The sequence below is a fragment of the Brachyhypopomus gauderio genome, chromosome 3 (assembly GCF_052324685.1).
Source record: "Brachyhypopomus gauderio isolate BG-103 chromosome 3, BGAUD_0.2, whole genome shotgun sequence".
Taxonomy (NCBI): domain Eukaryota; kingdom Metazoa; phylum Chordata; class Actinopteri; order Gymnotiformes; family Hypopomidae; genus Brachyhypopomus; species Brachyhypopomus gauderio.
Window position 1 is genome coordinate 24885978 of NC_135213.1, and position 12248 is coordinate 24898225.

The following is a 12248-nucleotide window of genomic DNA, read 5'->3' on the forward strand; positions in this document are numbered from 1 at the left end:
TGTAACTGACAAAGTTGCTCGTGTCTTCTTGGTACAATGGACAAATTCACTAAAGATGTAATACAGACATTACTTGTAGGTGTGGGAGAATATAAGATTCTTAAATGTGTAGCAATTCTACTTTGGACAATTCGGGTTTCAGTTCAGAAAATTCTAGATCTGGGTTTTAAAATGGCATCTGGCTAACCTTTTGTATATGTGAAAACACCTCTTGAATCTAGATGTGAAGTAAAGAATAAATAGAACAAATAATGGTATCGAGAACTGTTTTCACATTGAGCAACACTGAACTCAAATGTAATCAAACTGTATTCAAATGTAATCAAATCCAGGCGGTGAAAGGCTTACATACATTTTATTCTTTTGTAACAAGGCCTCAAACATGTAAAGAACATTCAATGGTACCACATGTTCAAGGTAATAATAAACATTTATAACATCAAAAGAACATTACCAAGGAGTATTTGATCTTTGTCAAAGAGTCATTCCCAAGGCACTGGCCAGCTAATTCATATGTAACTGATGTCACAAATATGTACGATGGGGTAAACAGAACATTTGGCACAATACAGAATAGTGCTTTTGCATATTGCCGTGTCAGCAACACTGGAGGGTCCAACGTGGTTGTCCTGTACACAACTGTACATGATTATTGTGGAACACTCGGTTTGACTTTGGCCCAAGAGACTCAGTAAAAAAAAGTCTGACAAAAAAGTGCTGACCCTGGTCACAAGGCCATGTCAAAACATTAACACTTCAGTTTCTCCCTCCCTTATTTTCTCCTCTTAGGGAGAGAAAGAATCAATTCTACAAATGAATTACGGTTTGGTTTCTCACAAATCCTAGAGATTAAAAACATTTGATGCATACTAGGCACTAATAAAAGGTATATTAAGGCAACAATATACTGGAATCAGGCAGCCTATGAACTTGATTGGAACAAAACTGGGTGCTAATGTGCTTTAAGTAGAAATCATAAACTATATGGCAAAGTGATCTCTTTGCATAGTCCATTGATTAGATTTATCAGTTAATACTGACTGGAACCCTGTACAGTATAGGGGGATTTTCCCTTTATTTGTACATCAGTCCAAATTTGGTAACACACACACACAAAAATAATCCCTTGAAAGTCACATACTATGAACTCAGCTACTAAGTAATCGTTTGTTGATGTCTGGATAGTACCATGACAAACTAGTAGACAAAAATATAAAAAGACTATAAAACTGCAATATGCAAAATACGTATTTCAACAGTACCTCTATCAAATTTGAGGTCATGTACAACATATGGAACAATTAAATGTAAATACAAGTATACTATACATGTAAAGATTAAGCAATGTACTGTGAGATTATTCCATGAGTGGTTTAGCTACATCCATCTAAAAGTGCTGTACCTTTGTGAGAGAAGATGAAATTCTTCATGTTTTTAGAAAGCTCAGAATAGTGCATGGAAGAGACACTTGGTGTTTGGTGGTTTTAATTTCAAATGGGCAACTGGCAACATTTCACAGCTTTAGATGGGTATCCCCTCACAAGTCCCTGGAACAAAGACCCCACTTCCTCTCAAAATCTCTAATGAAGAGGCCAAACTGCTTTGTTACAGTGAAGCATTTTGGTTTGGCAAAGATGACCATGTTGTCTACAAGATCGAAGAAACTGTACTCTCATCTGTACTTTCAGCCCACAGGTTATCTAAAGCTTGCATAGCACAAAGAAAGTGAAGAAAGGCAAAGAGGTACAGTAGTTCAGAGAAGAACAGAAGTGAACTGCTGACTTAAGGCAATGCATTGGTACTGCTCAGGGTTTGGCCAGGATGTGTGGCGCTTACTGGTGCACACGTGTGTGTGTGTGTGTGTGTGTGTGTGTGTGTGTGTGTGTGTGTGTGTGTGTGTGTGTGTGTGTGTGTGTGTGTGTGTGTGTTTGTGTGTGTGTCTGTGTGTGTGTGTTTAAGGCCATAATTTTGTTAGCTGGGAGTAGAGAAAATGTAATCCCCTCCCTAATAGGCCTTTTCCACCAACGAGAATGGGTTTGTACTACTGAGAGCTATTCAGAGAGCCGGCCTGCATTTGCATCAAGTTTAGTTGGAACTAAGTATGCGTCATCAACTGAAGGTGTGGCACAGCACACCACAGAAGTAAACAGCCGTAATAAGACAGTGGAGCACATAGATGACCTGCAAGCATTTGTGCGACTATTATAAATGTTTTTATCCAAAAAGCAAGCATGGAGCCAATAACGGTGATAAGAAGTTTTTCAAAAAACAATGGAATAAAACAGAAAATGAACATGGTTAATATAACAGATGTAACTATTAAATAGTCCGGGGACCCACACTACATGTAGGGTTTAACTTAAATTAAACGTAGCCTAACGTCATTGATGGCTGATGTGGATGTGGATGTAGATCCAGCACTGCTGTAGTTGAACTCAGAGATCCAGTCATCTGGTTTGCTGGTCTGTTACTCAGCACGCTATAGAGCATTAGCTAATGTGCTGGCAAATCACTCCATCCAGCTCTGCTGCACAATCATTTCTTTCCTCTACAACTTGGTCACGCCTGTCATGGTTCACACTCAAGAACTCACTATTCTTTGGTGCTAGCTGGGAACGAACTGTTTCAGGGTTCGGGAACGTATTTATTTTGGTGGAAATGTGCCAAATTGTTCAAAATTAGGTGTGCAACCCAGAATAGTTCTGATTTCTCGTTGATGGAAAAGGTATGTAAGTGCTGTACCAGGACACCACTTAAAACTGGTCTAAAGCAAGTGAAATGGCTGAAACCCAACTATGAAGAAAAGAAAAGTGTGTGTGATGGTGGTGACGTGCAGGGTCTTTTCCAAGACAACATCTTAACGATGGTTCTGCATGTTGATTAAGTGCTGCACTGTATATGCTTCACGCGCATCTCTTAGGGCAGATCAGAGAGAACCTGTCCCACAGGCGAAGAATGTAGTATTCTTAAAGTGCAAAAGAATTAGTATGACAAAAGCCTAAGACGAAGGATATAAATAAAAATCAAAACTGAACCACGTGCTCCATGGCTCCTTATACAAGTGCAGCAGCTCTCTGGATCCATCATGGTTACCTTCATTTCCACAAGAGTACCATACTGCATAGAGTACCGTATTGTACATAATAATCCACATTTACAACAGTCCTCTGGACTTTATCTTCATTACATAAACATTCTTTGCTTTTTTGGCACTGATTTAGAGGAAAAGGGGGTGTAGTCCAGGACTGCGCTTACAGGTATGGGGGTCAGGAATGGCTTTGTGCAGTTAGGCTGTCCATGTGTGGGCTCCACAGGGGCGAAAGGTCCTGGAGGCTCACCAGCGGCCGCTCACGCTGGCCACGTCTGCGTGGAACTGCCGCGGCAGGCGCCCGCTGGCACCGCCCTCCAGGAACGAGGAGCGAATGTTGGGTGGCTCGAAGAGCTTCCTCCGGTTCTTGTTCAGGTCTGTCAAACATGGCAAGGGTTTTAATAAAAGCTTTGGAAATGTCCATTGTAATGTCACAAGAATCCCTACGGCAAGTCTGGCGCAAGCAATGTTTTAATTTAGCTCCTTAAAATATTCAGCACCAGAAGAATAAAAGGCTGCTGTCTGAAAAGCCTGATTTGTCTTTTATTTTTTTCTTGGTGAGAACATTTACGGGTAAAAGGGCTCGACAGCGCCAGAGCTCAGGAATGTTTTTTCTTTTTGAGAAGACAAAAAGTGAGGGAGGACACCCCTCCTTCAGTTCTAGATTCCATCAGACCAGATTATACTAGATTTGTGTTTGGCCCGATGTGTTCAGCAAGTGAAATAAACACTGGCCCATAGCCGTTTCCTGTCCTCAAGACAAACCGGCCTTGTCTTCCCTCTACCTCTGCATCCTGGAATTCACAAGCATGCCAGGGTTTCACAAATATATCCAGCAAATAAATATCCATCATATAAAAAGGCAGCGGGGTAAAAGTTGCCCCAGGCCCCAGGCTCTGTGTCCTAATCCGAGAATGGGCCACCGTCGTAGGAGAAAATGCCCTCGCCAGACTGGAGGCATCCATTATTGTTATTTGATGGTGGGTGGCCAATATTTCACGTTGACTCCTCCCGAGTCCTGCTGCAATGCTCAGCGCAAATGCTGAAGCACACAAAAGACAGCACTCTGAGCCAAACACAACCAGGGCAGTGGACCCAGAGACATCGCATCCACTCACTGCCCTGCAGTGATATGAACCGTCAGTCATGCAGAGCCTGTGGCGAGTGTAGGCAGCTGTCTCCGATTGAACCCTGACAGCTCAATCTATCTTCATCGCTAATCCCCAACAACCTGGAACGATCCTAATGATTTGGGGAATTATTAAAAAGTAAAATACATGGCAGGCTACTCCAAGACCATCTGGTTGTCTTTTTTTGCCATTATTAAGCTTTTAGTGTGAAGACAGGGAGAAGACCGCACCTGAGATGGCAAGAAGCATTTTCCGGCGTGCACCAAACGTGGTGATGCCCAACTCCTTCAGGTCCTGGTCAGTGAGCGTGAGGAATGTCTGCAGGTCAATCTGTGAGACAAACAAAACAGCTACTAATGACTCCATGACCAGTGAAAGCTGGCTACCCTATAATGGGCATAGAAGTGAGCAGGTCCAACTGTTAGCATGGAATTTTAAAAGGGGCTTTTTGCTGATGTGAACTGTAATAAAAAGGAACAGTTTGACCAATCATGACAACATGGCTAAGAAGAATAGAAGCTAGCATGAAAATGATGTCATTTGTGTAATGCTAATTGTTGGCAAAGGTGAAATTTACTTTCACTCAGCATTAACAACATTTGCATTTTTTTACTATTTTGACCTAATTTTGCTATTTAAATTGTTCACAATATCTTGGGCCCAGTATGTCCACAAAAACAAGGACTTGATGGTTTTTAATCTTAGACCAATCTAAGAACGTCTGAACATTTCACAGCTCCGTTTATTTATTTGCTTAAGTCATCTACATGAGTGTAAGTGGAGCCTTATGACAGGACTGCAAATGACAGAACTTAAGCCTCTTTTGACCACATCCTAAAAGAAATATTCAGTTCTAGACTTCAAAGACCTCACAGGCCTGGTCCAGCATTTCTACACTTCCTTTACCTAGAAGTGTGGTATGATGAAAGCATGTACACTCGGTACAGGAACTGTTCAAGTAACTTGATATGGTATTTGAGGACCAGTTAAACTCCCCTGTCCTACCTCCTGCTGCTGGAAGACGTCCGTGTACTTCCCTAGGCCCAACTTGCTGAAAAGCTCCGGCAGGTCTGAACCCTTCAGGGAGATGCTGAGGTTACAGCCATTGCTCCCCATCACTGAGGAGATGCAGTCCATGTAGTTGCTGCTGCTCAAGTAATGTTCCACTGCAGGAAAGAAGCACCATCTATTTAGGAAACAGCCCTGCTTCACCCAAACCTAAAGCCAACTTAACATGAGCCTCTTAGCATAATGCTTATGCCATCTTGCCCGTTTTGTTCTGTTTCCTCTTGGGGCTGATGGGTGCTGGGAAGTCGCTGTGTGCTGGGAGCCCGCTCCCGTTCCTCTCTCTCCAGTTGTCTGAGTCGCTGCCGTTGCCCATTCCCTCCCTGCTGCCGGAGCGTGACAGCGACAACGGAGATCCCTGCCATGACATTCAGCCCACCGTCACTCAGGTGCCGCCATAACCTCTGTGACCTCACTGAAGAAACTATGACATCATTCCTTCATTCATCTTCTAAACCTGCTTAATCCCGGCAGGACAGGTTCACACTATGCCTTCAGTACAGGCTCTATGACCCAGTCAAGACCAGGGAGAGGCAACCACAACCATTACAAGCACACGTGAAGTGACATGAAGCAGCTGGACAGCACCTCGTACATGGTGGACATGGCTGGTTTGTAGGACACGTGGTGGGCCCGGCGCAGCTCCTTGATGGTCTCCGCAGGCATGGACTTGGAGAAGCCCAGTCCACTCCACGTGTTGGTCGGGGTGCGCACCTCCGTCACCACTGGCTTCTTCAGCATGGCTAAAACACATTACAAGCTCACCACTGCTGCCTCAGAGAAGTCTCGTCTCTGCTCGGAATCCAAAAACCACTACCATCAATCAACACAAGCCAGCCGAGGCCCCTAACTTTATATTAAACGCTTTGCATGAAGTGCATTTACAGTTTCATTAAAATTATTGTATTACCATAGCAATGGCACACATTCAAGGTCCACACTCAGTACATTCTTCTATTCAAAACCCCACAGTTTACTGTTTGGTGGGGCAGATGTGTGGCCCACATCACATGGCATGGAGAGCTTCTATTAGGTTTTAGGGCATTTACTGTAAATGGGATCCATGGTTGTAATGGCACACTGCGCCCAACCAGATCTTATGCCCTTGGAAATCCAATAGGGCTATTCCATCCTGAACTGGCACAGTAGACTAAACATATAAGGTTGCATTGCTGTTACTCTTCAAGCTGTTTGTTATGCTGGGGAAGGATAGAAGACTTGATTGTGGATGATATACTATACAGTCAGGATGAAGAACCTTTCGTGGGGATTTGATTGGTGTACCACATACCTTTGGTCGCCAGCAACTTCTTCTGCTCGTAGTCGAAGGCCTGGAGGGGAGGCAGAGAGCGGGAGAGTGTTTAGGCTGGCTGGGGGTGGGGAGGGGGGATGGAAGAACACTGACCTACATATCGGTCGTCTGCTTGCCTCGCAGACTGGCGAAGGCATGAGCTAAACATTGCCTCATTCTGTCACAAGCATTTACCGTAGACTCGTGCACAGGGTAATACGACAAGGTAATGTCTCCAGAGACCGGAGTTCATGGAGAAGTCATATTATTAACACATGCGACAGCTGGCCTGGCTGTGGAGGTGAAGGGCAGATGGCCAGCAACAACAGAGAAGGGCCGACAGTGGACAGGTCCACGACATGCAGGTCCACCATCACCATGATGGTTCGTGTGAGCTGAGCCACCTGCTTCGGAGGAGGTGACTATGTTGTTATGGGCGGGGTTATTCGGAGGGGAGGTACAGGGTAGGTGGGAAGGTGGGCGTGGTCGTAAGAGGAGGAGGAGCTGTAGTACCTGCATGTTGGTGAAGGAGGCTTGCGGCGGGAGGCGTATGCGCTCCGAGTTGTGCTGGGCAGCTCGCTCTGCTGCCCTCTCACTGCCTGGAGCTCTCTTGTCTGCCACAGGGCTCTCAGATGCACTGGAGTCGGAGTCAGACAGCAAACAGTCCGAGCTAGAGAGGGAGAGAGGGAGGGAGAGAGGGAGGGAGAGAGGGAGGGAGAAAGGGACATGGGAAGGTGAGAAGGAGAAGGAAGTGAAAATGGTGTGTTGTGAAAAAGCCTAACCAAGCCTAACCTCATACACCTTGTTATCTTTAGCAATTACCAAAAATATGGTCTAATGTAGAGTAGGTAGTGTAGATGCTTTGTAAATGACAGTATGAGATCCTTCACAGGTAATGAACTCTAACAGCTGTGCACTAAATACCATTCCTGCAAACTCTACTCTGCCTCTGTTACAGTCTGAAGGAGAATGTGTTTCCTAATCCAGACATGCGGTTAAGAAAGAAAGGATTCTGCTTCAGATGTTGACCATACAAACTGCTTTAAAGAAGGATAAAGAGAAACACAAGTAAGACAAAAAAAAGAGAGGCGAGACAGAACAGCACATGACCTGCGGGGGCTGCATGACGGTGCGGTCACTGCTGTCTCTACCTGGCTATTTGTGGAGCCAAGAGTCTGTCAACACTTTCCCACACATCACTGACAACCTTCACCACAACACCCCTCAGTCGCAAAAAGACATACTCAGTAGGGTTTGTAGTGTTTATTGTGTTCACAGGACTGTGTTTTTGTACACGGTGAGTTGTTGGTGTGTGTGTATTTACTGTAAATGGGAGTTCTTGGTGCCCTGCAGTAACTCCACGGTCTGTCTCTTGCCTGTGCCCACTTTGCAGGAGGCTAGCATCTGCTTCAGCTCACTGCTGCTGCCTGAGTGAGAGGGGCTGCGTGGCATACCCACCTCAACAAATGTATCAGAGCCTGCAACACACACACACACACACACACACACACACACACACACACACACACACACACACACACACACACACACACACACACACACACACACACACACACACACACACACACACACACGCACAAACCATTCTTTTGGATATCCTTAAAGACTAGCTTGACCAGTTTTGGTATGATGGAATGTGGGGCCCACTGCCCTGTTCATGGCTTCGGCAGTCATGGGGAAAAAAATAAAAACAAACCTCTAATTGAATTGACTTCTACACTAAGTGGGGAAGGAAAAGCCCAAACCCATCTCCTGATGTATGGAAGTGCAGCCAATCCAAACAAGCCCTAATGCTAACAGCAAAGAGGTACGGAAACACTTTTCACTCTATTTCACAGTAATAGAGGAAAGAAAGATCCAAACCTTTGGAAGCAAGCATGCATTAATACATAAACGAACTAGCCAAAGTCAATAAAGGCTAGTTATAATCTGGAGAAGGTCAGCGGGTTATTGCCAATCACACAGTTCACAGAACCTGGGCCTGGACTCAACGAAGGGCTTTGCAGAATCTCAGAGAAGCATTTTGACCAGCCAAGAATACAGGATGTCCAGATTAGCTGCATTGTTTTTCATGGTTAAAACATTGATTAGGCACTGTTGTTTAAAAGTCATTTTTGTTTCAATACAAATAGCGAACCTGCTGGTTAAATTATCTTCCTTTTGGCAATTAATAAACTAAATTGCAAACCTTCAAGCAGATAATCTTGCAAAAACACTTTTTTGCAGTTATTTCTTACTGACCTTTATCTGTGTCATCTGTAAACACTGATTTTAGGTGTATCTAATAAGCACATGTGTATCTAACACAGTAATACAATGTACCTTGGTCTTGGCTGGACTTGCTAGACAAAGGCTCAGATGAACAGTGGGCATTCGTCTCCTGGACTGGCTCTCCATGAGCTGCATTCAGAACCTTGTCAGCCAAGGACACAGCGGATATTCTACTGTACATAGGGTGCTGCAGTGCACACACACACACACACACACACACACACACACACACACACACACACACACACACACACACACACACACACAAATCAAGACTGCATTCCAAGTGCAAAGATGTACAATAATGGGACATGTCACATATTGATACTTTTGATTGCACCACTCATGGCCGAGGGGAGGTGGAGTCACCTTGCCGTTGAGGGAGGGCACAGCCTTGCTGCACTCCGGGACCCCATTGACCTGTTGGTCTATTGGGACAAGCCCGGGAGGAGGAGAGGGCGTGTTCTGTGTGTAACTCTGGACCCCAGACAGCAGGATGCTGGTCAGTGTGGCCTGCGTAGCAGGATGGATCATCAATGGTGATGAAAAACCTGAAGGATTCAGTACAAGAGCAATCATGAACAACTTCTGGCTTATAATGTAATGATATTCACAGTATATATGCTTACCACCAACTTTATTTCAAACATTTTTTGGTTAGAAACACATTGTAGTACAGATACAGATTACAATTTGAGTGTTGTTATACACTGTATGCACTAGTATTTCCTCAACTCAACATCAGTGCGCAGTTTCTCACTACAGGACTGGAGTTGCCTGGATATATATGTGTAGCAAATTAATCTCAACCCAGAGCTGACACTGATGTTCAACCTCCAACAAATCTGACACGCCTATATGTCCATGTCAGGGCAACAACCACAGCCACCCGCAACTAACGTAGCATCACTGGTTTACAGGTGGTGCATCTACTACAGCCATCAGTGAATGCAAAGGAGGTGTTTATCATAACACTGCAGTGAGTGTGCGCATATAATGTACAAAGATATAGATCAAAACAGAGCTGTGTATGATGGGGTAGATTCTAGCTGAAATGAGAGATTGAGATGAAAATGAAAACATTTCAAAATGAAAAAAAGCAACATGCAACAATGGTGTGTAAACACTTCACCCTGTGTGCTGCTTGCACTGGCCAGGGAGCTGGACCAGAGCGTGGGGCTGGGGGCGGCGGAGGAGGGCGCGTGCAGCGGGCTGACGGAGCTGTTCAGGGCATTGAGGAGAGAGTTGGGGGTGGTGGGAGCAGTCAGGGAGGTGGCGGTCGGCCCCAGTAGACCTGGAGGAGAGGAAGGGGTCAGGACCGGCATCCACGTGGTATCTTCTCGTAACAAAGAGCAGAATGCACCTGCTTACACCAAGCGTGGCTTACCCAGGCTGGTGAGGCCCAAGCTAGCTGAGGTGAGGATGTCCAGGCCCATGGGGCAGCTGAGAGGTGGGGCTGGGGCGGCCGGAGGACTGCTGCTGCCCGTGGGGGTGACGGAGCTGCTGGTGCAGGTTGAGGAGGTGCAGGCTGCCACCCCACTACTCTCCAGCCCAAGGAGATATCTCCTGGCTTCATACATGTTCAGAGCATTCCTCTCCACACTCTTCACTATCACTGACTAGATTGGGGGTGGAGGTGTGGGGGGAGGGGCAGAAGAGAAGAGTGAGGGTGAGATAGAGTGGAAGGGGGATGAGAGAGAGAGCGAGAAAAAAAAAGCAGTTGGTCAGTTGTAAAAATAAATAAACAACCCCTAAGTGATAATTGGTTTCACCTGTAGGGGTGGGGGGTTTAAATATGGTCTAAAGAGGAGCTACAAACGTATCAAATACTCCACTCTATAGGGAAGGAAAATGGTCAGACTGCCCCCTACTGTTTGCACTCAAATGGGGGCTAACATTTAGCCACAATCTTGACTTGGTTTAAATAACTTATTAGTATTTGTCACGATGACAGCTCCGGACCCCTCCTTGTGGGCGTGTCGTTACCTTGTCTGTGTCTAGTTATGTCCACGTTTGTAGTTCTGTGGGTGTGGGTCGTTAGTGAGCGTGTTCGTTGGTCCCACCTGTGCCTTGTCTCGTTTTCATGGGGGAATGTGTTATTCACCTATTTAATGTGCGTTCGCGTAATGTCTCATGATCGTCTTTGTCTTGAGTTTGTGCCTGCGTAAGTGTCCATGTGTGTGTGCTCACGTTATCGTGCTGAACTGCACTCGTGTCTACATTAAAAGTTTCTATGTTTCACCGCAATTGTTTCGTCATGCCTGCCTCCTTCGCATCATCACAGTATTAGATTAATTAATGATAAAATTAATATTTCTATAATGAATAATTGATCCAAAAAGGTCCTGGGGTGGATCTTGATCTTGTCAGTAAAACTATATTATGAAGTAATATATTGTATATTATGAAATCCTAATATAAAGTGTATTTACGATTAATAATGCTGTTAATAACACTGTCAGTTAACATATTTAAGGCTTCAGGTAGTTCAGGTGTAAGCATACAACTCTGACATGTTCTTATAGGATCTCATAAGAGTGCCTTTGATTACTGTGCGTGTCTATCAAATAAAGCACATGTACAATGCCTAAGCGGACGTTTTTACAAAAGATGCTTTTACAATTTAACGCCCCATGAAAACGATAGGGCAATTCTTACGGGGCAAGTACAAGGCCAGATGGAGAATTGGCAAACAGGAGATCATTGCTCTGAAAGGAGAGGAGATTTATGTTCTGTTTGACAGGTTAGAGTGGTGCCCTCTAGTTAAAAACATGAGATCCTGTTTCCCCCATGACTGAGCAAAGACATGAAAATGAATACTGCAAAAGGTTGTGCAGTTCCCACATCACTATAAACCACATATACAAATCCAACATGCGCCTTGCCGTGTGGTTTGTTAAAACAGTCTGACTACACCTTGAGAAGTGGGCAGTTTTTCAGGCACCTTCACAGACTACATTTTTGAGTTATAGCCAGTGGTTTAACTTTGTTAGGCTTTCAGCAGTGACAGAAGGGGATGGGTGTGGCATTTGTACCTTGCTGGGTTGTTTGGGTTTGGGCTTGATGCTGATGAACACGTCCAGCTGCTCCATGAGAGAGGCGATGCATTGTGGGTCTACTGTGATGTCCTCTTTGATATCAAACATCAGAACTAGCGGTAAGCAGCCCTACATGAACATATACACACGCGTACAAACATAGCAGAGACATTGAGAGAAAGAGAAACACAGAGAGAGGTCTGTTAGGGAAAGGGGGGGGGGGGGAGAAAAGCAGGTTTGAGCACAGGTTTAAATCATTCAGTTCTTCCAACTTTAAGAGCCTCAAGTGCTACTGGCTGGAGTCCTAAAGCAGCAAAGTCACAGTTATTGTACTGCTATTCTGT

At 44.8% G+C, this 12248-nt stretch overlaps 1 protein-coding gene across 2 annotated transcripts in view; it reads right to left on the reverse strand.

Annotated features, from left to right (window-relative positions):
* Nucleotides 1–339: 339 nt before the first annotated feature.
* The window catches only part of bicc1 (BicC family RNA binding protein 1), a 53155-nt gene continuing 41246 nt past the window's right edge, over nucleotides 340–12248 (reverse strand). For both annotated transcript variants that reach the window (XM_077000616.1, XM_077000617.1), the window contains 13 exons: nucleotides 11902–12033; nucleotides 10254–10485; nucleotides 9999–10160; nucleotides 9236–9417; nucleotides 8918–9053; nucleotides 7899–8052; nucleotides 7088–7244; nucleotides 6575–6614; nucleotides 5872–6026; nucleotides 5488–5641; nucleotides 5224–5384; nucleotides 4449–4548; nucleotides 340–3465 (listed from right to left, as the gene is read on the reverse strand). In XM_077000616.1, coding sequence (XP_076856731.1) covers nucleotides 3335–3465; nucleotides 4449–4548; nucleotides 5224–5384; nucleotides 5488–5641; nucleotides 5872–6026; nucleotides 6575–6614; nucleotides 7088–7244; nucleotides 7899–8052; nucleotides 8918–9053; nucleotides 9236–9417; nucleotides 9999–10160; nucleotides 10254–10485; nucleotides 11902–12033 — 1896 coding nt within the window. In that variant the 3' untranslated portion in view covers nucleotides 340–3334. The remainder of the gene's footprint in view (nucleotides 3466–4448; nucleotides 4549–5223; nucleotides 5385–5487; nucleotides 5642–5871; nucleotides 6027–6574; nucleotides 6615–7087; nucleotides 7245–7898; nucleotides 8053–8917; nucleotides 9054–9235; nucleotides 9418–9998; nucleotides 10161–10253; nucleotides 10486–11901; nucleotides 12034–12248) is intronic.